This window comes from Eumetopias jubatus, unplaced genomic scaffold (assembly GCF_037043125.1).
Source record: "Eumetopias jubatus isolate StellerSeaLion01/CBP00866 unplaced genomic scaffold, mEumJub1_p1.0 scaffold_15, whole genome shotgun sequence".
In the NCBI taxonomy this organism is placed as follows: Eukaryota; Metazoa; Chordata; class Mammalia; order Carnivora; family Otariidae; genus Eumetopias; species Eumetopias jubatus.
Genome location: NW_028274821.1, coordinates 25352094 through 25379178, shown reverse-complemented (window position 1 = coordinate 25379178; position 27085 = coordinate 25352094). Strand labels below are relative to the sequence as shown.

The window sequence follows — 27085 nt, the reverse complement described above, 5'->3', positions numbered from 1 at the left end:
CTCTTCGACCTCAGCTGCAGCAACTTCTTCCTAGAAACATCGCCAAAGGCAAGGGAAGCAAGGGCAAAAATGAACTCTTGGGATTTCAAGATAAAAAGCTTTTGCACAGCAAAGGAAATAGCCAACAAAACCAAAAGACAACTGACAGAATGGGAGAAGATATTTGCAAATGACATATCAGATAAAGGGCTAGTATCCAAAATCTATAAAGAACTTATCAAACTCAACACCCAAAGAACAAAGAATTGAATCAAGAAATGGGCAGAAGACATGAATGGACATTTCTGCAAAGAAGATATCTAAATGGCCAACAGACACATGAAAAAGTGCTCAACATCGCTTGGCATCAGGGAAATCCAAATCAAAACCTCAATGAGATACCACCTCACACCAGTCAGAATGGCTAAAATTAACAAGTCAGGAAATGACAGATGTTGCCGGGGATGCAGAGAAAGGGGAACTCTCCTACACTGCTGGTGGGAATGCAAGCTGGTGCAGCCACTCTGGAAAACAGAATGGAGGTTCCTCAAAAAGTTGAAAATGGAGCTACCCTATGACCAGCAATTGCACTACTGGGTATTTACCCCAAAGATACAAATGTAGTGATCCGAAGGGGTACATATACCCCAATATTTATAGCAAAATGTCCACAATAGCCAAACTATGGAAAGAGCCCAGATGTCCATCAACAGATGAATGGATAAAGATGTGATACACACACACACACTCACACACACACACACACACACACACACACACACACACACACTGGAATATTATGCAGCCATCAAAAAAAAAACCCAAAATCTTGCCATTTGGAACAATGTGTATGGAACTAGAGGGTATTATGATAAGCTAAATAAGTCCATCAGAGAAAGACAATTATCATATGATCTCACTGATATGAGGAATTGGAGAAATAAGACAGGATGATAGGGGAAGGGAGGGAAAAAGGAAACAAGATGAAACCAGAGAGGGAGACAAACCATAAGAGACTCTTAATCTCAGGAAACAAACTAAGGATTGCTGGAGTGGAGGGGGGTGGGAGGGATGGGGTGGCTGGGTGATGGACACTGGGGAGGGTATGTGCTATGGTGAGCGCTGTGAATTGTGTAAGACTGATGAATCACAGACCTGTACCCCTGAAACAAATAATACATTATATGTTAATAAAATATTAAAATGCTAAAAAAGGAGATTTATGCAGCCTCTGATATTAAGTTCATTTAGCTCATGCCTGAAAACAGAGCAGGGGTTGAATGACTGCAGTACAGACAGAAGCAAAAAGTAGAGATATAAGCCTATTCCCTAAAGAAAAAGAGGAAACCCCAAAAGCTCTTTTGGAAGAAAAAGGAGAGAGAAGTGTGATCCTGGACTTTTTGTGATAAAGGGGAAAATGTCTGCAGAAGTAGATAATAGGAGCTATCTTCTAGCATAATAATTTTAAAAGAGCTTTTGTCAGTCCTTTGCCAAAATTCTGAGCAAAAGAGATGAGGGTCCATTATGCCCCAGATTCTCATTATTCCATTTCTGCTGCAACGTTTGATTTCCAGGACGAAGAGCAAGTCACCATTGAGCAGGATTCTTTAAGAAACAAAGAAGATGAGGAGGATGATCCAGAGACACATCAAAAAGGGTACAGGCTTAAACCAGAGAAGTAACCATACTGACCTCCTATTTGGTTTTGCCACTTTGTTTTATCCTCATCTAATTTTAAACATTTATTATTATTATTTATTATCTATTACCACCACTACCACCAATCCCCCTTCCCTACTACCGACCCAACACCATTTTCAGAAAAATTAATGCTCTATGATAATCACCGTGGTAAATTCAAACTGCTGATGTCTTGGGAACCCAATATCCAAGACAGTCTTCTAATTAAAGGCATAAATTACCAACTAATTGCTCCAGTCCATGCAAAAGTAGTTAATTCATCTTCTCAATGTCAATCAATAAGCAATTGATTTCTCAAAACCCAATCCACATTAAGTCCCAACAAACTTGCTCTTACATTGTAGTATCCTGAAGGTATTCCAAGTCCTTATTGCCCCATGAGATAAGAGAGGCAAATTGTTTTCTTTATTTTTTGGACCAGAGAAATGAAGCTCAGAGAAGTGACCTACTCAAGGTTAGTCAGCTAGCGAGGAACAAAGCTAATTTAACAATTTCAGCTTCTGATTCTTAGTCCAAGAATGTCTGGTATGTCATAACACTCAAGTATTTGTCAAGTTTCTGAATGCCCATTTAAATTTTATTTAAATTTCTATGTCTCCGAGGAACTTTGTTTTTATGCATCAGAAGGTATCTCTGGAGTTGGTGAGAATTAGGATTAAAAGCTCTTGTCACAATCCAAAATACTCACTGCCTCAGAAACCTGAGCTTAGTCCCATCTTTCATTTTACTTTATGGATCTCTGACCCCAAGGGCTGAGAAATTCTCTTGGGTGGGCAGAGGTACTCAGGTTTCCCCTAATGTTAATGGATAGAAGCAATCACCAGGAGGACAGAAGTGGTCTAGTCAAGATAACCAAATGGCTGAAGCCTCTATTTTGAGCTACTTTACTTTATGCAGTGTGAGATTGATGTCTTGGACCACATACATTCTGTGCAATTAAAGAATCTGATGAATCCAACCTAAAGTACATGAATGTGCTCAATTCAATGTTGCCCTCCACCTCTGCCACTTTGAAACACTATCAGAAATTGAAGATGATGGATCATCAATCTTTCCTAAATTCAACCATGAAAACTTAGTCTTTACTGAATTTTTATTTCCTCCATATCTTCTGGATCAGTATTTCTAATTCACTAACAGACATAACACCAAAGTTTTCATAAAGTAAGACTCATCATTACTATGTGTGATATGCTCTCATACATCCTAGTCTTTCTTATTAAAGAAGGGTGTCCCGCACTGTGCTCTTCATAATCCACTGATGGGTCCCAACCCACAGTGGTAGAATACTATTCCAGATAAGCAACACACACTACCACTTCATCTATCTGGTAATTCAACAAATGCCCATCAAGCAGCCTCATCTCCAAGGGTCCTAGTGCAACCAGGCTCACATCTGTTCTCCAGGAAGTTAGCCAGTCAAGACTTCATCACAAAATATGATCAAAGAAGACAGTAGGAGTAAAGCACAGAGGAATGCCTCTGTCCGAGGAGATGCAAGGTGTTGTAGGAGTGAGGGGCTTGGACTCTATTCTGAAACTTGCAGGGGTTGCCAAGACTTGGACACACAGGAATAGCTGCTGCAAGGTGGAGAAGTGGAGGGGAGGTCCCAGCTCAGGGTTGAGTCCTCTGAGATCCTGGAGATGAGGAATCTCCTCTAGGGACTAGAAATGGCAATGATTAAATGTGTGAATAAATTCCTTCCTCCAGTGGGAGAAGAGGTCTCCATTAGAAGGGGCACTGAGGAAAGAGGTGAGTGCAGGGAAGCCAGATTTCAGGGCAGGAATGGAGGGAACCAGGAGCACTCCAGGAAAAGTAGAGGACAGCCACTGTGTGTATGACCCTGAGGCCCCTCCAAACTCACTCACTGATGGACACCGTCCTCCCCAGCAGAAGTGATTGGATGCATATATTGTTCACTCACTACCCACCACCCCCTAACAAAGCTCTGGACAGAAACAAAGGCATGCCAACAATGCCAGAACTTTCTGGAAAGCTATATTACAACTTGCTGGCTGGCAGCTCTGAAATCCACAAAATCCTTCTTTACATTTCAAGCACCCAGTGAAGTCTGTCAGTCTCCCGCTAAAACATACGGTAAGCCAGCACAGGGAACAACCTGCTTACTCAAACTTTGTGAGACCAGAAGGGTTTCTAAAATCAACATTTCATAACTGTGGCTTAAAAGCTATCAGAGGCCCTCAGAGTCCAGTGAGAAACACTCTCATCTTATGATTTATTTTCGGCTTTTGTTTAGTTACCAGCTCCCCTGCTCTGTTTCCAGAAGCATGTTTTCTGCATTTCTGTAAGCCCTCAGGGCTTGGCACATCCGTGCAGCAAAAGTTGATGCAAGCCATGGCTGCTTGTAGTCTTAAATGAGATGAGTATCCCATTTCTATTTTGTAGGACATACACTTCGCCAATTTGTTCGTTTGCTTGCTTGATTTACAAAGCCTCATCTAGCTCAGTGTGTCAGTTTATTTCATGTTTTTGATGTTTACTTCTGCCTGCGTTTTTGCTTTTGTGTTGTTACAGGTATCTGGAAAGGAAGTATGATACAGTTTGTGATTTTTATAAGAAACACAAAACCACCCTTTGGTACATCATCTGGGGCATCTTACTACTAGGTAAATAATGAAAGGAAGGATGGATGCCAGTGTCTTTTTTTGAGAATCCCCCAAATATTAGTTTTCTGTAGAAAGAAAATAAATCTTTCTAATCATTCTGTTCCCCCGGACTTCGGTGAATCCAAAGAAGCAGAGAGGGTAATCAAGAAGTCCCAAGTGGTGGGTCTCGACTGGGGTTGCCTATGCAGATTGTTTCCCTGTTCGGTTTATGCAGACAGCAGCTAATTATTTAGGTTCCCTACTCTTACGGCCTTTGTTTTTGTAATGGATTTAAGGGTTGGTTAATGCAAATCCAGGTAACTAGAAAACATGGTGATACTCACCAGGTGGGAACCTAATTGCAGGGGGCAATCTAAGCAATTCACACTTCATGCAAATACAATGTGAGCAGGAGCCTAGGGTCATGTAGGCTATTCCTCTTGCCTATCTTTGCTGATGAGCAGGTCCCCTCTATTGACTCCCTCCAAAGCAAATGATTCCACAGCCCATTTTGAAGAACACTCCTGTCTATAAAATGTGAACCCTCACACCCAAGTCCACTGACATTAATTGAGGATCACTGCACCTCCAAGGTCAGTGGCTTGGTTGGTGCTCAGATAGCTGAAACAGGGAACAGCAGGGTTGAAAGCTTCCTCTGTACTGGGCCAGCTAGTATTCTAGGCTTTTCAGGCCATGCAGCGAATGCCACACAACTCTGCATTCAGTGGCTTCTTGACTGAACCTCCCCTTGGCTGAGCCATGTCAGTGCTGGAGGCTGGTCGGCAGCTTGGTGCGGGTGATGTTCCATGTCTGTGCTCACTTTCTCAACAGGTTACCTGGCGATGGTGATTGCAGCTTGTGTGCTAAACTTTCAGAGAGCCCTTCCCCTTTTTGTGATCACCGTGGCCGCCATCTTCTTTGTGGTCTGGGATTACTTTATGGCCAAATATGAGCATCGAATCGATGAGTGCCTATCTCCTGTCAAAAGGCTCCTAAACAGCCATTGGTTCTGGATGAAGTGGTAAATGCACCCAGTCCTCTTGTTGCTTTTGAGAGGGATGTTAGTCTTTTCCAACACTGTTCCAAAAACATATTCTGAAATTGCTCCCTCATTTATGGTCTATTGAAACTAGAAATAACTGAGTTATAATGCCTGTCATAATGCCTTCATTTTACAAACAGGAAATCAAGGCCTAGATAGGGCAATGACTCGTTCAAGATATGTTCAAACGTCCCTACAAACTGCTTTAATTTCAAGTGCCACTAAATGATAAAATGTTGTCCAAATGATGGGACAGTGCTGACTTGGGGAGGCAGCTTTCTGCTCTGGGCCTGAAGCTGGCCTCTCTGAGAGGAAGACCCTGTGAATTATTAAAGCCGACTCTTTCCTATAGGACCCCATATCCTATGAGTGACCACTCAGGGCTTTTCCCTCAGCCTCTTTCTGTGGGACCTCCTCTTCCTCCAGGTGGCCCTAGTGGATTGGACACAGGACAGGTTCTCCCCAGAATGGCTCACAGGGGATGTACCAGGAAAGTTCACAAATCCTTGACCTAATAACACAGGATTGTGCAATCCCAACACAGCATGCCTTCTGGCTCTGCCCTCCCAAGCTGTGAGTCAAACTTGTCATGCCTACTGGATCCGCCAAGGAGTCAGAACCCATCCTGAAGTCCAACTTAGCTCTCTGAGGCTCAACTGAAGTCCCCCATCTTCAGAGAACACATTTCAAGTTCTCCCCTAAAGGGAAGAAAAGTAAAATCTCTCCCGTTTCCTAAAACGGAAGTGAGGACTCCCAGCAGATCTCTCAAAGAAATCACCAGACTTCCCTCTCTAAAGCATCCTTTCTCATCTCTGAACCCTTTGGTATGTCCTTGAACCAGCGAAGAGCCCAAGAATTATAGAATGTGCTTAAGGCAGTGCTTAATTTTTTTTTTTTTTTTTGGCTATTTGCCTTTATAGTCACAACCAAAGAGGGTCTGTGCAATCTCTAGAAGCATAACTTGCCATGGTATGCTACTCTTAATAAATTTTTTGTTTGCTAGTTTAAGCCTGCTCCAGATTTTCAGGTTAGCACAACAAATGATGCTGATGCCTCCTTTCTGATTCTCTTAGGGTGATTTGGAGCTTACTGATCCTGGGAGTTATTTTGTGGCTGATCTTTGACACTGCCAAATTGGGTCAACAGCAGCTGATTTCCTTCGGTGGGCTCGTAATGTACATTATCCTGATATTTCTATTTTCCAAGTATCCAACCAAAGTAAGTGTGAAATCAATCCATTTCAGCTTTTCCTCTCTTTTTTTTCCCCCTCATGTCCAAATTGCATAAAATAATGAGTGTGAGAGAATTCCACTGTTACTCAGTATTTGTCTTACCTTGCTATGCTATATTAAGTGGCTAGGGTGCCTTTCTTCCGGAGCTTTCTTAGTACTAGTACTCTCTCATTTTTCATTCTCAGTAATTTGCCAGTTACACCACCAGTGAGGTGTTCTCTCCTGCCAAGTCCAATTTCCACTCACGTACCCCACCTCGCTCTGTCAAACACACAAAAAAAAATTTATCTACTTTGATCCTGGTTTCCCCAGGCCAGTAAATAACCTAGTATTCTACCACTGGACTCTGCAGTTGATCAAATTTCTATTTGCAAGTTAGGTTATTTTACTGCAAAAATCTGTCCTTAAACAGTTTTGTTCCCACTGAATTCAATTCTCATTCTCATTCTGTCAGCCTGTAACCCATTAAATGGGCAAGAATTCGGAGACATCGAAGCTTTCACTCACAACTCAGAATGGCAAACTCCAGAAGATTTTACTGGCTTTCTAAAAGGTTGACCCAAGAAAAACAAGTCACCTAACAGGATCCAAAGTGCTTTCCCATCTCGGGTCAGCATCTTCACTGGTTTCTATGCCTCCGATCCCACAGTTCTTTGCAGCCCACTCATCTCCGCACCAAAAATGAAAGCAGATGATTGTCCATTCCTGCTGCACTCCCTGGCTCTCCATTAGAGTTAATTGGCTCCTTTTACAGTGAAATGAGAGCCCCTCAACAGGGTGGAATTTCACTTAATTCACTTACAAATTGTCAGATTAACAAATCTTGGGCACACAGAGAGAAGCCATGTTCTGCCTTTCCATTTTCCAGACAGAGGAAATAATTATATGTCTCTAACATTTACAGCACAATGAAGAGGACCAGATCCTTCTTCCTTTAATGGCCCCTCTAAGACTATTCTTTGTGTCAAAGTTATTTTATCATGATATAATGGTTACCTACTCTCCAGGGACTGAAGACTTCAAACTCGGGATTTGAAAGAGGGAATGCAGCCCTGAGATCTGGGGTCATGATTCTATCAAGGGATTCTCTGCTCACGACTGCTTTGGCCTCCCAAAGAAGGTGGATCATAGGCCACGTGTGAGAAGTTTCCAAGGAAATAGTGACCCTCTGGGTGTGTATGCTGAGCTTAGCATTCATTTTCTAGTAAGTTCTATCTCTTCATCTTTCCACATAGGTTTACTGGAGGCCTGTCTTTTGGGGAATTGGGTTACAGTTTCTTCTCGGTCTCTTAATCCTAAGGACTGACCCTGGATTTATGGCTTTCAATTGGTTGGGCCAACAAGTTCAGGTAAGTTGGGTTCAAATGAACATCTTCCTTATAAGTGCTTCTGACATTTGGATATAATCCTCAAGACATGTCAGAAATAGGTTTCTTCATCTGCATGAGTTGACCCATATTTTTGTTTGTGTAAACATGTTAATCTGTCTAGCTTATTAATATTACAGTTGTCCCTCCCCCATATCATCCACTGTATCACTCCCCTATCCCGACTGTCCTTTTCGTCCTGCCCCAGAGGTGTCACACTTCTAAGATGGTTCCACAAACAGAGAAACAGGCTTTCTTTGTATCGAGTGCTAACTAGCACCACCTGTGTGCCATCTAGGGCTTTGCTGGAACAAACTGACAGACCTGGCTCCTTCTCGAGCATCCTGGAGTCAGACTGAATGTCACAAATGACAAGAAATCTGTATGCGGGTATAGTTCAAAAATATTCTTCCACACCATCCACTGGAGCAGGGAAGGCTACAAAAATTTACCTGCCATGTCTAACCAGCAAGTTTGCTGGGCTTCCCCTCTGCAGAGCCTGGGAGGTCCTGTGGACTCTAAACACCAACTCCATGGTTGTAATGATCGTCTGTTTTTCCTTTCTTTAACTCAGACCTTCTTGGAATACACTAACGCTGGTGCTGAATTTGTCTTTGGTGAGACATACGCAGACCACTTCTTTGCATTTAAGGTAAAACCAAATCCCCTCCCAAAGTACTTACTTCCTTTTCAGTACCTTCTGTGTCTTTGTAGATATTCTGATAGAAACTGACCAGAAACCAGATATACACTTGCCAGGCATGCCCTAGGTGGATAGCACATCACTCCCTTTTTGCATTTATTGGATTTTATCTGAAGTTAGTACAATGCAAACATTTTACTTTGTTGCCATAGCATGGAGGGAAACATCTACAGGAAGTCAGAAATATACAAATACTTTTGAGGGGGGCTCCTAGCATTGCCTGAGATATGTCTGAAAAATCAGACGGGACAATAGTATCTGAGGCATCAGGGAAAGGAACATTCGGTAGCTGGCAATGAAGAGGCATATGGACTGATGGCTTCCAGGCCCAGGATCAGTGACAGCTCTGTGCTCAGGGCCCCCTCCATCTCCCAGAAGGAGACAGCTCTTCACCCACATGAGCCTCTCTTCTTCCAGAGCCATCTCCATGCTACACCTTTCCTGTCTTTCCTTCAGCACAGCGGGTCTGGAGGCTGGGCCTTCTCCCAACCAAAGGAGGGACATTATGCTCCCGGGGAAAGGCAAGCTGGCCTCCCTGCACTCCCACAAGCCCCAGGAAGCTCACTTTCCCCCGTGAAGACCCTACAAATACTTGTTGATGAGGCAGAAAAATGAATTCGGCTTTTCCTTCAGCATTCTCTTTTTGTGGTGTTATTGTTCATACACTTCTAACTTGTTTTCTCACTTAGGGACTCTGAATTTACCTCCAAACCACCCCAGCTTCAGTTGGGTCAACGTTTATGCTGAATCTTTTTTTTAATTGCTCTTTTTTTTTTTTTTTTTCAAAAAAAAAAAACTGCTGATTTGATGCTTTGGTGCCAAGATGACTAAACCAGCTCCAAAACATCAAGTGTTTACAAACTGAGTTAGAAATATGCTCATATCATGAATTGAACCCAGAACTGGGAAAAAGAAAGTCACAAGGAAGGCATAACTTGCTGCCCAGACTGCACCAGTGTCTTTAGACATTTCCTACCCACCCTCCTCCTTCTTCCCCAGAGCGGGGGGCCTCCATCCTTTCTGGCAAAGCAGAATCCCTGTGGGAACATTCAAGAGATAAGCTCCTTTAATTCCCCGAAGCTTTCAGGAAGGCTCTGCTTGCCCATTAAAGCCAATAAAAGCACATAAGTGACTGAGCTCTGAATAATGGCACAAAATGTCTTTTAATATACATTATTAATAGATTTTTCTAAATTAGATCCTGTACAAATTGTCCTCGGTCATTCTATGCCTCTGGTGGCAGCCTGTCCCTGGTCATTTAGCTGGGGAACAGAGGGGAAGGGTACAGATGGGTAGGGGTGTGGAGGGACCCAGCCCACAGCAATGTGTGTTCCCTGCAGGGTAGAAACTGTTCACTGTGGAAACACAGGCTGCCTCAAAGGCACCCAAATAGCATCAGGGAAACAGGATCCAGAAAAAGACAACTCTGGTATCACAGAAGCAAACTAGTTTCCCAAGTTTATTTATTTATTTTTTTTAGTGATTAAAAACAATCTTTAAGTAAAATAATTATATTTTAAAAGCTAAACGAATGGGTGCTTACTTTATGAGAGGCAGTGTGGGTAAGCACCTACCGTGCCATATCTGATCGGTGCAGCCTCTATAAATAAGGATCTGAGAGGCTCCTCACACTCAGTTTTGACCAGGATCCTCTGCTAATGAGGCTGTTTAATATCAGAACTTCAAGAATATCTGTCAGTGGCCTTCAGTTTGTTGATCTAGTTATTACGAATTCCCCTGACACTGCATTCCTTCTCTGAGAAGCCACAGTAAGAAAAGCTCATCATTTCAGAGAAACAAAAAATGTCAAGTTTCCTATGAAATATACTCAAGTTTATCCAGAGCAAGTTCAAAGGAGAGACGGTAAAGGGGGGGGGGGGGGGCGGGCGCTGCCTGATTAAAGTGTCATTTAGTTAAAAATGACATCGCTGATGATTTTGATGATGGTTTCGGCGGGGATAAGGAGGCAGAAAAGAGACCTGATCTGAACTCTACTAATCCTACCGAGGCCAACATCAGCCCATGACTGCTTTCATGCCCCCACCTCACCCCCAGGTCCTGCCAATCGTGATTTTCTTCAGCACCGTAATGTCCATGCTCTACTACCTTGGATTGATGCAGTGGATCATTAGAAAGGTACTGGTACTTGGGGTGCCTGGGTGGCTCAGTCAGTTAAGCGTCTGCCTTCCGCTCAGGTCATGGTCTCGGGGTCCTGGGATCGAGCCCCGCATCAGGCTCCCTGCTCAGCTGGGAGTCTGCTTCTCCTTCTCCCTTTCCTTCTGCCCCTCCCTCCTGCTTGTGCTTTCTCTCTAATAAATAAATAAAATATTAAAAAAAAAGAAAGGTACTGGGACTTGAAGGGATTGGGTGACAGGTGTACAGCAATTATTTCAGGGACAAAGTCTTAAATGCCTTTTATCCAGGTTTTCCCAAAGTGCCTTTCTGTTTGTAGCAAGATTCGTCACCACCTCCTCTTCCACCCCAAGTTATTAGACCCCAACCAAAAAAACCTACATGGAGCCCTAGAGGCAATTTTACCTCAGGGACTTCTAACGGGGCTTTGACTCGCAGTCAGTGGTTCCTGGCTATCTTCATAAAACCTTAGTAATTACTTCTTTAACCAAAGAATTGACTCCAGCAAAGCAGGCACCTGTGGGGAGCACAGCATCCTTCCTTCGTCCTGGTTGTCTTCCCTGTGCCTTTTACAGAGTCCCTGCTTCTCCCCGGGACGTTGCAAAAGTGGAGATTCTTGGTCTAGGAGTTGCTAGAGGATCGAAGCAAGAAGGGGAAGCTGCTTTGCGTTTCTGAGGGAGTTTGATAAGCACACACAAACTTAGGGGGAACAAAGGTCCAAAAAGTTCATCTCATTCCTGCCACCCCAGCAACTGCCAGTTCTACTACACTCGTGTTAAATCGGAACATGAGGAAATGTTTGAGTTAGTTCAAATGCACACAAGCCGAGCAGTGCAGACAGAGTTTGGGCATAGCCATAGCCCTCCTTTGATCCTTGTAAATACATACGAGAGAGGGAGGGAGGTAAGGAGGGAGGTAAGGGAGAGAAAGAAACCAGAACACCAGCAAAATTCACAATTTCATCCAAAGTGCGCCAGGGTCCATATTTTTCTGATTGTTGACTTGAACATTCAGCATTCCTGTGCTCACGTCTAAGCAGAAAGGAAGGAGAGAATGCAACAGGAGGTCCCCATCCTGAAGTGGGCACCACAGTCTCTAGTTGGAAGGGCCAGTGCAGAAGTGGGACCATAAACCATGTTCATTTGAGAATTTAGTAAAAAAGGCCAAACCTCAGCTACATCTCACTGCTTATTAGCTGGGTGATCTTAGACAAAATAACTAAATGGTTCTGTGCCTTGGATGCCTTTTCTATAAAATGGCTATGATTATAGGACCTCCCTCAAAGGGTTATTATGATAATTCAATGCGTTACCTGGATCAAGAGCATAAAACAGTTCTTGGAATGCAGTAAAGCTTGTCATGACTGTTAGCAATTATTATAATTTATTACTCTTATACAATGTTTCAATAGACAATTGTTTGTATATTGAATGTATGAATTCAAAGTATATACAATGATTCAGCCTTACCATTCACATAGGAGGACTGGATGGGTCCGCTCTGTAGACTAGGTAACATACACTCACATTTAGCACCGTCACTGGCCTGCCCACAATGGTGGAAGGCATTTTCCTCCAAAGATTTTCATCCCTACTTTGAAGTGTTGTGTATACAAATAGCTCTTCACTGACTTTGTCCCTTTTCCCCTTTTAGGTTGGATGGGTAATGCTCGTGACTATGGGATCATCTCCTATTGAATCCGTAGTTGCTGCTGGCAATATATTTGTTGGACAGGTAAGTTGTAATCTCAAAAAAACAAAACAAAACACTGTTGAAATGGATATGCTTCCTAGAAAGTAGAATAAGAAATATAATGGTATTATTGTTTTTTAGTGTCAGGGGTAGGGTGTCAAAATAAGGAAACCCCAGCATTGACAATGTCCAGATTCCAGAGAGAGAAAAAGAGTGTACGAGAGAGATCCCTTCCGAGTGTCCCAGCACACTAGTGTCAAATTTGGGTTCTTGAAAGTTTACAGAGAGGAGGAAAGATGGAATCATTCTATCAAAGCACTGGGCTTTTCCTGTATCGATTCTCAACCAGTCTTTTCTGAGTTGACTGAATTGTTGAGGTGTCTGACCCGCCCTCCAGAGGCTAGCAGGTCACCCACTCAAATAGAGGTCACCACTTGTCTTGAAGCTGCGAAGATGTGACAGGCAGCCTCACTTTCCATGGTATAAGGCTTGTGGTAATGAAAGAGGCCAGGAAAGACTTTCCACCAATGCCCCTGCAGCTGTATAAATACTTGAGCTTATTCTCAACTTGTCTGAACTGGCCAATAGTCTGTCTTAGCTGGGCCTGAAGAAAAATGCTGATGAGCAAAAGCATTTTCATCTTTCTGATCCATCACGCAGATTAAGTGCTTTGCCTGAAGCCTATTTAAGCAAGGAAATATGATGCCAAGGGGTGTCCTTCAAAACAGCAGTGTTCCTAAGGGGTGGATAGGGAAGAAATGGTAATCATCCTCATCACTCAGAATAGGTAGCTTCAGGCAAAATGGAATCACACACCCAGGAAACAACGTGTGAATTCTTGCCAGCACCGCTACCCAAGGAAAGTGGATTTGAAACAAAATTCAAGTCACCCAGAGAAACACACGGCTCCAAATCCAAGGCTTACAACTGCTCCGGGCAGGCTGAGCCTTATTGGTAAGCCCAGCTTGCAAGCCTGGAGTATATAGTCTTTAGGGCAGGGCCCATACTTCCTTCCCTAGGAGTTGAAATTATTATAATTATAGTCATAAAATCTCTCAGGACTAATTAGAACACCATCTCGACGTGATTACTCCTACCTGCGGGGTAAGAGGGCTTATGTACTGAGTTTCTATTTAGTCCATGAAGTGAAGCTCAACACATTCAATCTTATGGAACAATTACAAATAATGAGGGGAAAATTGTAAAATTGCACACATGCTTCTGTGGTGCTCAATTTGATACTTAATATGCTAAAAGTACAGCTATTATTTATGGAGAGCCCCACGTTGCAAGCTGCCTGTCCTCCTTAATGGGATTCAAGCCCTCACAACGACACTCTAATTCCTTTCCACCCAAGGGGAAGAGTGGGGTGTCTGATTCCCAATTAGGAAAGTGCCTGTGGGCACCTGTCCTTGTTATTGCTGGTATTTTTTTACACTTGCATCTCTCTGTCCTTGTGGTGTAAGCAAAGAGGTATATGGTCTGTCAAGAAGAAGCTGGAAGATGGGAAATCACCAGTTCACAAGGCCAGGGCAGTTACTTGGGCAATAGTGTTCCAACCTTAGAAAAGAATACCTGGCCATCAGACTCCAATCCTAAGCTGGTGGGGACCTTATATGAGCTGGCCTTGCAAATTTTGCAAACTTTACACATGACTCCATATGCACACTGACATAGAGTTCAATGACCCAGACATCGATGGTGTGGGTTCTCAAATGAATATGCATCAGAACCACCTGGAAGGCTTGTTCAAACACGATTGCGGGTCCCATTCCCAGAGTTTCTGAATCAGTAAGTCTGAGAATTTGCACGTCTGTCAAGTTCCCAGGTGATGCTGGTGAAGCTGTCTGTGGTTCACACTTAGAAATACTGCTTTTAAGTCCAACTCTTGGTTTTGGCTCAGCTTGTGATCTCAGGGTGGTGGGACTGAGCCCCGCATCAGGCTCTATGCTTGTTGTGGAGTCTGCTTGAGATTCTCTCTCCCTCTCCCTCTGCCTGTCTTGCTTATGTGTGTGCACTCTCTCTCTCTCTCTCTGGAATAAATAAATAAATCTTTAAAAAGAAGGAAAGAAAAACTGCTTTAGAAAATGGAATCTTGGGGCACCTGGGTGGCTCAGTCAGGTGGGCATCCAACTCTTGGTCTCAGTTCAGATCTTTTTTTTTTTAAGATTTTATTTATTTATTTGACAGAGAGAGAGATAGTGAAAGCAGGAACACAAGCAGGGGGAGTGGGAGAGGGAGAAGCAGGCTTCCCACGGAGCAGGGAGCCCGATGCGGGGCTCGATTCCAGGACCCTGGGGTCATGACCTGAGCCAAAAGCAGACGCTCAACGACTGAGCCACCCAGGCGCCCCTCAGCTCAGGTCTTGATCTCAGGATTATGAGTTCAAGCCCCTCATTGGGTTCCACTTAAAAAAAAAAAAAGGAATCTTGAGTAGATTGGCACACCCTCCTAAGATCTAAAGGGGAATGTTTAATCTGGTCTCACTTTGTTTCCAGACAGAGTCTCCACTGCTAGTCCGACCATACTTACCACACATCACCAAGTCTGAACTCCACGCAGTCATGACCGCTGGGTTCTCGACCATTGCTGGAAGCGTGTTAGGTGCATACATTTCTTTTGGGGTAAGAATGTTTGAAGATAAATTTATGGAAAATTCAACCTCTTCTTTCTTTGTTGTTGTTATCTCCCTGTCATTTCTTTACCACTGCTGCCAGAGAAGGAGGCCAAAAAAGTCCTTCACGCTTCCTTTGGCATTTGTGTGGAGTGACCCTGAGGAGCTTTGTGGCTTCACTTTTAAATCCCTGACACCTAAATGTGAATTATATCCACCTATGGCAGAATGAAACCATATTATGAGGTTACTTCGGCCAAACATTTAAATATGTAAAACAAAACAAAACCAAAAAAAACCCCACTATTACAGTCACTAGTAAAGGCAGCCAAGACCAGGGGTCAGCAAAGTATGGCTCATGGGTCAAACTAAATGGCTCCCCCTTTTTGGTAACTAAAGTTTTACTGGAAACCAGCTACTTCTACTCATTTATCTATGGTAGCTTTCATGCTACAGAGTTGGGTAGTTGTGGCCTGAAAAAGCCAAAAATGTTTACTCTCTGGCCCTTCACAGAAAAAGTTTTTTGACCTGTGGCTTAGAGCAGCGGTTCTCAAATCTTCCTGCACATTAGAATCATCCAGGAACTTTTACAAACCCTAATGCCCAGGCCCATACCACAGAATAATTAAACCAGAACCTCTTGGGGTGAGACCCAAGCATCACTATTTTTTAAAAAACTCCTCCTGTACATTCTAATGTACAACCCCGTTGGAGAGTGGGTTGTCTGTGGCCCAGGGCTGCAGACCATTGTAACTGATGCTCGTGCCCCCAGCACAGAGCTTATAAGCCACACATATGAGGCAACCCCCAGTGGAGAAATGGAAGAACGCACAGCTGTGAGTTTCATCCCTCCGCTGCATCTGGGCCTTAGAGAGCCAACCAATAGGAAGAGGGAAGAGTAAAAGGGTGACAGAGATCTCAGGAATAGTAGCTTGTCTGGATCCGCAGATGGTCCACTCCGCCACCACCGTAGGAATTCTGCCTACAGAAATGTGCTGCCTGGAATGGGAGTGGGGAGGGAGATGCAGATGCTGGCATTCTGAAAATACAGGGAAGAGAATCCTGAAACAAAATAAGGATGTGGGGAGGAAAGGGAAAAGAGTTTAAGTAGGCCCACAGTGAGGGAAACAGAAATCACTTACAGATTAAAGGGACGCTGGATAAATGAATATTATATAAAGACACCACAGATTTCAGGAGAGCGAAAGGAAGACAGAGGGGTGTATCCGCGCCTGCACCCCCAGATATTTCCCCTGTCTAAACTGATGATGTGATGAAATATGGGCTTTAGGGACTATTTAAACATTCAAAAGGTCCACAGAGAGGTAGAGGAATCTGGAAGTTCTTACACAGGATTAATTCTCTTCTGAAATGATTAGATTTTGGTTTGGGGCTTCTCCCCAAAGGATGTGGTCAATTAACACCAATTCCTCCCTTCTCCCTCTGACTCTCAAGGTGATGCCGGCTTGGCTCACTGAGTGCTTCCTAGCCTCCGAAGAAACACTTTTCTGGCATAGGGTTCAATTCTGCCCTTCTCTTCCCTTGTAAGGCTTTTGGGCCATTCATCCTGAACACAACAGAAAAGCCAAACCTCAGTTGACCTTCTTTCTCCTGAAATCACAGGTTCCACCCTCCCACCTGTTAACCGCCTCAGTCATGTCTGCACCTGCGTCATTGGCCGTGGCTAAACTCTTTTGGCCTGAGACAGAAACACCTAAAATAACCCTCAAAAATGCCATGAAAATGGAAAGTGGGTAAGTGAGACACCTAATTCATACAAGCTGGGGAGTTGCCTGGGCGGGGTGGAGGGTCCAAATACAAAGCACAGCAGAAATTTGATCATTGGAGAGCACAGTGAATCACGGTAGTAAGGTGAATTTAATTTCCCAGTGACTATGAGACTTCCAAAAAAAAAAAAAAAATCCCTTTTCGATATTTGAAAAGCTTCCTAAATACTTGAATGTCAATACATTTCCTTAATGGTTCGTTGTAGATATTTCATTTAAAATACAGTATAGTGCTTATTGAGCCCTGATTTATGACCATTGGAGAGCCATGGGACAACCATTTCTGGAAGTCTCTTATATAATAGGGAGAATGTAGGTGTGATAAAGGTATCTTTAACCCCTCATCAATTCATTTTCTTTTGCCCTGTGCAAAAGAAAGAAAAAAAGAGTGAAAAAAATGAAGGGGTTTAGGGTAGTCAAAAGTATCTAATTCAATAACAGAATCCATCAATGAGCATGTTGCTGAGATTTATCCCTTGTTTGTATGTAGGTACAGTCAGTGAAAAGCAAGTTGTCAAAGAATGCATGTATGGAATATGTGTGATTCCACTTACAAAGTTAAGCAAATGTGTAAACCTACACAACATATCATTTAGGCATACACTCACATAGGAAAAATGAAAAGAAAAGAAATGATAAGCAACTTTTAGGGAGCAGGTACCTCTGAGATTGAAGAGAAGATGAGATTAAGGAAGAGGGGGTACTCAAAGGTGACGGTGACATTCCATTTCTTAAATGAGGTGATAGATAGTCAAGCCTTCTTTGAATTATTAGTTCTTACACCATGAATATTTTATAAATATTTTCTGCTAGCTACCTTAATATAATTTCTAAAACCTATAATATTTTTATCATTTCCCAAATTTTTCATTATTGATCCCCCCCAATTAACAGAGTAGCATTAACAGTTAGACACCCATATGCCCATCATCTACACTCAGCAATTATAAATGCCATCCTGATTTCATGGAATTTAGGTATTTTGACCAAGGCATGAGCCTGAGAGTTTGTGTCTCTAACCAATGAGCTCTGATTATGCCATTTCTACATCTGTGATGTCCATCCACTGACAACACCTTGATAATTCTGGAATTGCTGTTTTTTGATAAAGTGATTCAAGGAACTTCCTAGAAGCCGCAACACAGGGAGCATCCTCATCCATCTCCCTGGTGGCAAACATAGCTGTGAATCTGATTGCCTTCCTGTCCCTGTTGTCTTTTGTGAATGCAGCCCTGTCCTGGTTTGGAAACATGTTTGACTACCCACAGCTGAGTTTTGAGGTATAATTCCATCATGTCTCTCCTCATTTTGTTTCTGCCTATCTTTGTTTAAAAATAAAACGGGTTTGTGAATTGCCTTCTCTAACACCTGTAGTCTACTCTTACACAATGCAGTGTATAAGAAACACTTATCATGTTTCTTCCATCTTCCCACCACTGCCCCTCACCACACCCCAGTCTCCTACCACCCTCCAGGAGAGAATGACTGACCTCACACCAGGTATCCAGGTCACTTCAAATGATCCAAAGCCAACCTTGACTCCTAATGGATAGAGATGGGCAAGGCAATGTGAGGGGATTTCTATGCTTTAAAGGAGACACAGAGGGGTTGGGAAAAATCTTGTCACAAGGGTTAGGCAGAGGAACTGTAAGCAAATCACCACTCTAATAAAGTATCTGTTTTGGGGTTTTGTAGGTAATATGCTCCTACATCTTCATGCCCTTTTCCTTCATGATGGGAATAGACTGGCAAGACAGCTTTATGGTTGCCAAACTCATAGGCTATAAGACATTTTTCAATGAATTTGTGGCTTATGAACACCTCTCAAAATTGATCAGTTTAAGGAAGGAGGCTGGACCCAAATTTGTGGATGGTGTGCAGCAATATATGTCGGTGAGTAAATACACTGATTTCAGAATACACTTCTTTATCCCATATATACATTCATCAAATAGTCACTGGTGCTTCTGTGTGCAGGTCAGGCACTTGGGGATACATCAAAGAACAAAACAGAACAAATATCCCTGATCTCATGGAACCATAGTGAACATAGCACCTCATAATTTCCATTATGTTGAATTAATCCGCATGCGTGTGTCTGTGTGTGTGTCAACACAACTAATCCTTACTACTGTGATCGTTTACTTTTGAGAGCTGTGGATCCAAACCTAGAGTCCTATAAGCTGGGACTGGAATCAATCAATCAACAATATTTGCTACATGCCTTCTATGTGCAATGCACCTATGCACTGAGGCCATAGCACTGAACAAGTGATGAGGCCGGCCCTCATGGGCTCATTGTCTAATAATCTTGAAGGTCTCTTCATTCCAGCTTTAGAAATTCTATGAACTCTGAGAAACTTCCCAAAGGCAAGATAGTGCCTGGACATCCTAAAGAAATAGGGAGACACAGTTGCTCCTCTCCAAGTGGGTGAGGTAAGAGAAGAGCTTGGGTTATGGTCCGAACTTCTGAAACTATCTCAGCACTTCAGGTCAATAGGCTCCAAGGAGATGTTCATGTCCGCTTGGCCTTGAATGGGATAAGGAACTCAGGTAGAGCCAAGACTTAGGTCATATTTTACAGCCAAGTCTCCAGCTTTTCTTTTCCTGAAAAACAGAATTATCACACACATGGAAGCTCTCAGGGAAATGGTGAACATTTTGGACCATGACCATTATTCACTGAAACAAGCCATTTATAATAAATGTCCTAGGCATGTATGTGGCTTAACAAGGAAAGGGGAGGAAAAGCATGCTGCCCAAGGTTCTAATTAAGATTGCCTACCACTGAACACCACCACCATCTCTCCCAGTCTCCTGAAGACCAAACATGCAAACTTACTCCCATATATTCTACAAATATAACAGCATACTCCAGGAGAGCACTGTTTTGTATTTTATGGTCAGGGGCGTTTGACCCACACATCTGATAACAGTGGCTCTGTAGGTCTCCTGTTTCTCAAATGTTTATTCTTCAACTGGCCATGTGGTGGAGCTTGGCCAAATGTCTTCATTGTTTGGATGCCACCACAAACCAGTTTGCTTCCCTGCCAAAAGTAAACAATGGGCTAAATTAAGTGAATTGCTTTCCATCCCCAACTGCCAGTTGCCAGGAGAAAGTAGTTTTGTTAAAGAGCAAAGCAAGCTCACGATCCTGGCAGTGCTGAGCAGGTTTGTGAACAGTTATTACGAGAATAGACAGAACAGGAGGGCTGACTTGGGTTGGGGGTGAGCCCAACCAGAGGCAGACCCACAGAGGATATTTGGAAACAGGAGCCCAAGAGCTTCTGCTACTGTTGAGTCATAATGGCAAAAGCATTTTGTTTTTCCCAATTTCTTACTTCCAGTCGACAAAATGGGGATGAGTCCCTACAATTTTTGTTTACCAACCAACAAGTGGTGGGGGTGTCACAGCATCTCCCAGAAAAGGCACCACATGACCGAAGCATAAGATCTGGGTCTATGAGGCCAAACCCAGTGTCATCCAGGTCAGAATATGTATGTAGCATGTTGTCCGCAGAATGAGCTCTTCGCTACTCCATGATTTTTTCTTTCTTAGCATAAAAGTAATACTTGGCATGTTTGTTTGTTTACATTTAATGTATACATACCATGGTCCAGAATTCAAAAGGTATAAAAAGGCAAGAGGGAAAAGTAAGTCATCCTCCCTATTTCTCTGCCACTCAGCTCTTTTTCCTGTACCATTATTAAGCTCTTAACCTTGCTCTTTGCACGTAATAACACATCTCGGATGCCTTTCCCCAACGGTGTCTGTAAAATAGTATTCTCTGGTATGAACATACCATTATGTATTTTAACCAGTCTCTTGTTGATGGACACTGTTACCAATTTTCTGCCGTTGGAAGCAGTGCTACGAAGACTGTCCTTATACATACAGCATCTTTGCTCAGGTGCTAGGAGAGCTGTATGATGTAGTATTCATTTCCCAGAGCAGTGGAGCTCTTTCCATCATGTAATCTTGCACATGTATGGGAAAAGGCAAAGCAGTATCATTTCAGCCTCCTTTTCCTCTTATTATAAAACCCTACATGGCCACATCTGTGTAACCCCTTCCTGCAGATCCCCAGAAACAGGAAAGACATATCTCAAGCACTTTGTGCCATCTCCCTCCCCACGGTCTCTTAATAAGCCTGCCTGTTTTTGAAGCCAATTGAACTAAATGAAAAGCACTAGAGAGAGCAGGGAATGAGGATGAGCTTTTCCAGAAACAGCAGACTGCTCAAATACATGAAATTTTTTTTCCTGCCTGCTATATGCACACTGATTGAAAATATCAACAAAGGCATTCTAAGAAAACCATGAAAGAGAAGAGGGGCCTTATAATCAACAAGAAAATTTACCATGGCCACTTGAGTCTTGGATGTGAGCTTTTAAAAAATCCAGTTAGTTGGGGGACAAAAAGGAACCACTACTTTTGAATGTAGTATTTTCCTGGTTTGTTCTTTAAACCAAATCATAGATTTTTCAGGGTTTTGGAAAAGAAAATTATTGCCTCAATTGTGTGGGTGCCTTTGCCAGGTTGGGTGAGTTTCTGGTGAACCACAAAGTCTACTAAATCTTCTGAGTGTCCTGTGATCGGTCCCTCAACCTGAGAAAGAATTATCTGGTCTGAGCAACACCTCTTGGCTGTCAGAGTAGAGCCAGAGGGCCATGCTCATCCTTCTACAACTTCACCTCCCATCTTCCTACTGCCCATGAAAGGACTATTACTCATTCTCCCACTGCTAAGCAGACACCTAATACTCCTATGGGATGGTTAGATCCATGGACCAAAGAAAGGCAAACACACACCACAGCCAGAATGAAAGGAACCCTCTATGATGCCCTATGAGTTTCCTTTTTACTAATATAGTGCCTTTTCACTGAAGTATAATTTATGCACAAAAAAGGCCCTTTTTGGTGTATATACAAGTTGTGACAAATATATCACCTGTGTAACTTCATCCACAGTGAATATATAGACCATGTCTATCACACCTAGAATATTTCTCTCATGGCCAGCTGCGGTCAACAATACCCCTGCCCACTCCCTCATTCCCAGACAGCCTGATCTTTCGTTCATTATCAATTACTTTTGCTTGTAAAATTTCATGCAAATGGACTCACTTAGCGTTCATGTTGTTGCATGCATTAGTTATTTTCCTTCTTACTGCAGAGTAGTATTCTATTTTACAGATATCCATAATTTGTTTATCAATTTGTCTGTCAAAGGACATTTGGGTTGTTTCCAGCTTGTAGCTATTATGAGTATAGCTGCCATAAATACTCACGTACGTACGTTTTTATTTCTCCTGGGAAAACTCCAAAGAGTGTTATTGCTGGCTGATACAGCCTGTATCTATAAACTTGATAAGAAACTGCCAAGTATGTTTGTACTTTATAAACAGGCTGTGTCTCTTTACATTCCCACCAACAATGTACAAGAATTCCAATTGCTCCACAGCCTTGTCAACATTTGGTATTGTCCATTTTTTAGCCATTTTCACGGATGGGTAGTGGTATGTTATTGTTTTGATTTGCATTTTCCTGGTGACGAATGATGTTGAACACCTCCTCATGTGCTTGTTGGGCCATTTACATGTCTTTTGTGAAATCTCTTTAGCCATTTTTTATTGGGTGTTTTTCTTCTTATTGTTAAATTATAACAGCTCTTTACACATTCTCAATAAGTCCTTTGTCAAACAAATGTAATGTGAGTAGTTTCTGGGAGCAATCTGATATCCTCAGTAGGCTAGCCATGTGCCTGGCACATTATAGCAAGTGGCCATGAATATTAGGAGTTATCATTGGGCAGAAAGTAGCATTTGTAGAGGCTAAGACTCCCGATTCCAAATCCTTTGTAGAGAGTCTCTGAATCCACACAGCCCCTTTCCCTCTTTCAAATTCAAGGGGAACTGGGAAAAAAAAAAAAAGTCTAGGAAGCAACAGGTGTTTGACACCATGCGCTGCACATTTACTTGTCAATATTGATTCCATTGTCATAAAAGGAAGCCTGGTTAGGATGTCAGATTAACTAAGCTGAGTCACACCATGTTTACCTCTGTGTGTTTATGCTTTTTTGCAGGCTCGTTCTGAGACTATTGCCACCTATGCTCTCTGTGGCTTTGCTAATTTCGGTTCCCTAGGAATAGTGATCGGTGGACTCAGTAAGTGAAAAGAATATTCTTCAACAATGTATGTGACATAAACATACTTTCGATCTCCATCTTGTTCTGTAACAGTATTAGTGTCGGGGTAAAATGTCCTGTGACAGTAGTAAATCCTCTGGGGTCTATTTTTTATCCCTGCTCTGCAATATAGTTTTCCTATGTAACCCAAGCTAACCTTGATGACACATAGGTTTCACGTTGCATGCCAATTCCAGTGGATTTATAATGGCCACCTGGAGAAGGATTCTGAGGCCCAGGGCAGTGGGAAAATGCTGTGATTAATTAGTGATGTCTGCCACAGGCATAGAAGTAGATGGTGATGATGAGTTGTGGATGTTTGGATCTCACCTTGAAATCCATTTGCCTTGCTATGCCCTCCAGACACTGTGGTAAAACTTAGAATAAAACATAGGACTTGCTTCTTCTGTAGAAAATGGAAGCTTCTGGGCCTTCTGGTGTGGACAAATTTCTTCCCTCCCTCCCCCACCAGAGAACTTCTCTAGATGTGGAGCTCATCACAAAGCTCTTGAATCTTGACTTTCCCAGTTAATTTGGAAAAAAAAAAAAAAAAGAAATGTCACCCACCTGAAATGCCCAGCCCCATAACAATTCTCAGAGGCTGGGAATTTGGGATTCCCAATCAATGACCTCAACATTAATCTCCTATTTCCATTCTCCCAGCATCCATGGCTCCTTCCAGAAAGCACGATATCGCCTCAGGGGCAATGAGAGCACTGATCGCGGGGACTGTCGCCTGCTTCATGACAGCCTGCATTGCAGGTACTACATGCCCATCTTTTCTGTCCTGTGTCCTGGAGCCCACAGAATGGCAGCTCTCAGGGGGGCCATGCCCCCCACCCTGCGGATGCAGCATCTGCTGCTGCCAGAAGCTGAGATGCAGAGCTGCTGCTGAGCATATTATAAAGTGAAATGTGCAGAGCATGGTGGAGAAGCTAAGAACAGAAGGAGGGCTCAGTAACGCTGTTAATTAATAAAATGGATGGCACTCTATTTCACTTCCAGGGATACTCTCCAGCACCCCCGTAGACATCAACTGCCATCACGTTTTAGAGAATGCCTTCAACTCCAGTCCACCTGCAAACACAACCGATGTGGTATCTTGTTGTCAAACTCTATTGAACAGGTATTGTATTCTTGAGTCTGACTTCTTCATATCCATTATTAATAAACAAATTAGGCCTAAAGACCCCATCCACTTATTTCTATAACTTTATAACTCTGTGTTCAAAAATAAGAACTTGTGGGGCGCCTGGGTGGCTCAGTCAGTTGAGCCTCTGACTCTTGATTTCGGCTCAGGTCATGATCTCAAGGTCATGAGATTGAGCCCCTCATCAGGTTCCTTGCTCAACGGGGAATCTGCTTGTCCCTCTCCCTCTGCCCCTCCCCCCACTCACACACTCTCCCTCTCTCAAATAAATAAGTCAGTCTTTTAAAAAGAGAAAAATGAGAACTTGTGCAACAATTCTAAACCACCTTTCCACTTGACTTTTCTCAGCTGAGACTAGGAACTATAATACTAGTGAGTGCTGTGCAAACATTTCTTAGGCCACCAGCTTTGTGATAGGCCCTTTGCATGAATTAGCTCATTTAAACCTTCCCTGAAACCACCGTATAACTTAAGAACTATTGCTCTTTTTAGTGTTCAATAAAATCGGGCCTTGAGAAGGCTATACCACTGTCCCAAGCAGAATGAATGTAGTCACAATCGAGATACAAAATGGAGGTCTTTCTGCCCAGAGAGTCCATGCCCTTAACTAGTACCCAAGCACTAGGTAGTTGGTACTGTGTCTCTGTCAAGGGCATCAAGCAGTGCAGCTGGCCTGACAACATGGCAATAGTGACAGTGTTGGGCTACACTGCATGAGGGGCCACTAGTGACCCATACTGGCCACTGCCACCCTGTACAGTTTCTATCTGCAAAATCAATATCCCTACCCCGTTTGCCCTTCTTAATGTGCATGTGTTTTATGAGGATTGATTCTTGGTTTATTCTGGAAGAAAGAGGGGGAGTCCTTGAGGCCAGACAGAATTTGAGAGTCAAAACTAATTCTCTGGAGCCTCTGTACTTAACCCACCCTAACCTGAAAGTGAGGGAGGAAATCAGCTTCCCACCCTATGCTATTTTTAATGTGTCTCCTCCTGCTCATCTACTGTTTCTGTCTTCGAAGGCTCAACTAACTGTTTTATTCTGCTTTCCACCAGCACTATTGTCAATGGCCCTGGTGAGGTCATCCCAGGAGGGAACCACAGCTTGCCTTCTTTAAAGGGCTGCTGCATGTTATTGTTGCCACCAATGCTGAACTGCAGCTGGATCTCTGAGGCATTTTGAGTTCAGCTACTTCTCTGATGGAACTCCAGGAACTCTGCTTTGGCAAGGAAGAAAAAACAACAACACCATTCTTCATGGGTGGATATTTCCATCATGGAGTCAGCTTTAACTGGGAAGAGGAAAAACAGCAGTGAACTCTTCAGATCTCCAGCATCGTACTCCCCTCCTTCTTCCCTCCCTTCTGTAAACCCTTCCCCACTGAGAACTACTATGATATCTCAAGATGAGCTATTGTCTCCAGTCCCAAAGATGTTTCCTGACCTTAGAATTTTATGACATTTTACCAGAATGTAGGTCTAAATGATGGCTCACAACAATGGGGTTATGGCTCAGCCACACCCAGGGTGACTCACTACTAAAACATCTCAGGGGAGGTCACTACATTCACCCTGGCTGACCGGAAGTAGCCAGAACTTGAATCTCACATGGACAAGGATCAATCATTTATCACCCACTCATTGCCTGCCCTGAGGAAGTCCTACAGAAATCAAGAGCCCTTTAGAACATTTAGACCATTCTAAAACCAGGTTTTAAATCCTGTATGCCTAGAGAGTTATGCCAGTCATCTTACCCTAAATTTTGCTGCAATAAGAAATAAGCCAAAAACCTTGGTGACTTACAATTTATTTTTCCCTTACACCTTATGCTTATTGAGGGTCAATTTTGGCTGTATTTCATGTTGTCTTCACTTCCAGGACCCAGGCTAAAGAAGCAGCCACTATGTGACATATGTCGGGAGAGGGGGAGAAAAATGGTAGCTCTCAAAACCTCTGCTAGGAAGGACCCTTCACTTCACTACATTCCATTACCCAAAGCTAAGCATATGATAAGCACGATGTCAATGGCTATGGATGAATTGAGTATTTTGAAGAAATGACATGATATACTACATGGATGCATGATAACCCTGTCTCCCTTCAAGGAGTCAACCTGTCCTATCACAGAAAGCCTACTCATGTGTAAATTTGGTTATGTTTGTGGTGACAGGACTGGAAAATGGTACTACTTTTTGGTCAAAAAGTCACTTAAGGACCTTTTGAGGAAGAAGAGTCCTGGTTGAGATCTGAAACCTTCCACTGATACTTCCATTGTCCAGGAAAGCATCAGCATCAAAGCTGCTTACTGGGTATCAAAACTTCTGAGATTTAATGTGTGTCAAAAGAAAATTCCAGAGACAATGGCAGGGTGCTCTTTAATGAAATGCTCATCACCAATTCTCTTAATAGGCCAAAGACCGCATTGTGTGAGAAAACACAAACACCAATGACTGAGTCAAAAGGTGATTCACAAGAAAGAAAAAAATGTGAAAAAGGTTTTGGAATGCCTTAAGTAATTTATTTTAGTTATGCTTTTCTTGTTCATGCACAATTTTTTGAAATGTATATGTAAATAGCTGATTTGTGTGTGCATGTGTGTGTGTGTGTGTGTGTGTGTGTGTGTGTGTGTGGCAGCAGAGGTGAAGGATGAAATGAAATGCCCAAAGGACCCCTTATTTCTTTTTTTTAAATATTTTTATTTATTTATTTGACAGAGAGAGACACAGTGAGAGAGGGAACACAAGCGGGGTGGGGGAGAGGGAGAACCATGCTTCCCGTTGAGCAGGGAGCCCGATGCGGAGCTCGATCCCAGGACCCTGGGATCACGACCTAAGCCGAAGGCAGATGCTTAACGACTGAGCCACCCAGGTGCCCCATGGACCCCTTATCTCT

The 27085-nt window shown here is 42.9% G+C and overlaps 1 protein-coding gene across 1 annotated transcript in view; it reads left to right on the top strand.

Moving 5' to 3' along the window:
* The window catches only part of SLC28A3 (solute carrier family 28 member 3), a 52902-nt gene extending 27526 nt beyond the window's left edge, over nt 1-25376 (top strand). Inside the window, exons 3-18 of the mRNA XM_028122285.2 lie at nt 1554-1636; nt 4216-4307; nt 5118-5307; nt 6402-6546; nt 7796-7909; nt 8502-8579; nt 10686-10766; nt 12417-12497; nt 14954-15079; nt 16693-16823; nt 17968-18136; nt 18552-18749; nt 22942-23023; nt 23708-23806; nt 24050-24170; nt 25250-25376. Of these exons, the coding sequence (XP_027978086.1) occupies nt 1554-1636; nt 4216-4307; nt 5118-5307; nt 6402-6546; nt 7796-7909; nt 8502-8579; nt 10686-10766; nt 12417-12497; nt 14954-15079; nt 16693-16823; nt 17968-18136; nt 18552-18749; nt 22942-23023; nt 23708-23806; nt 24050-24170; nt 25250-25376 (1917 nt within the window). The remainder of the gene's footprint in view (nt 1-1553; nt 1637-4215; nt 4308-5117; nt 5308-6401; nt 6547-7795; nt 7910-8501; nt 8580-10685; nt 10767-12416; nt 12498-14953; nt 15080-16692; nt 16824-17967; nt 18137-18551; nt 18750-22941; nt 23024-23707; nt 23807-24049; nt 24171-25249) is intronic.
* The last annotated feature ends 1709 nt before the right edge of the window (nt 25377-27085 follow it).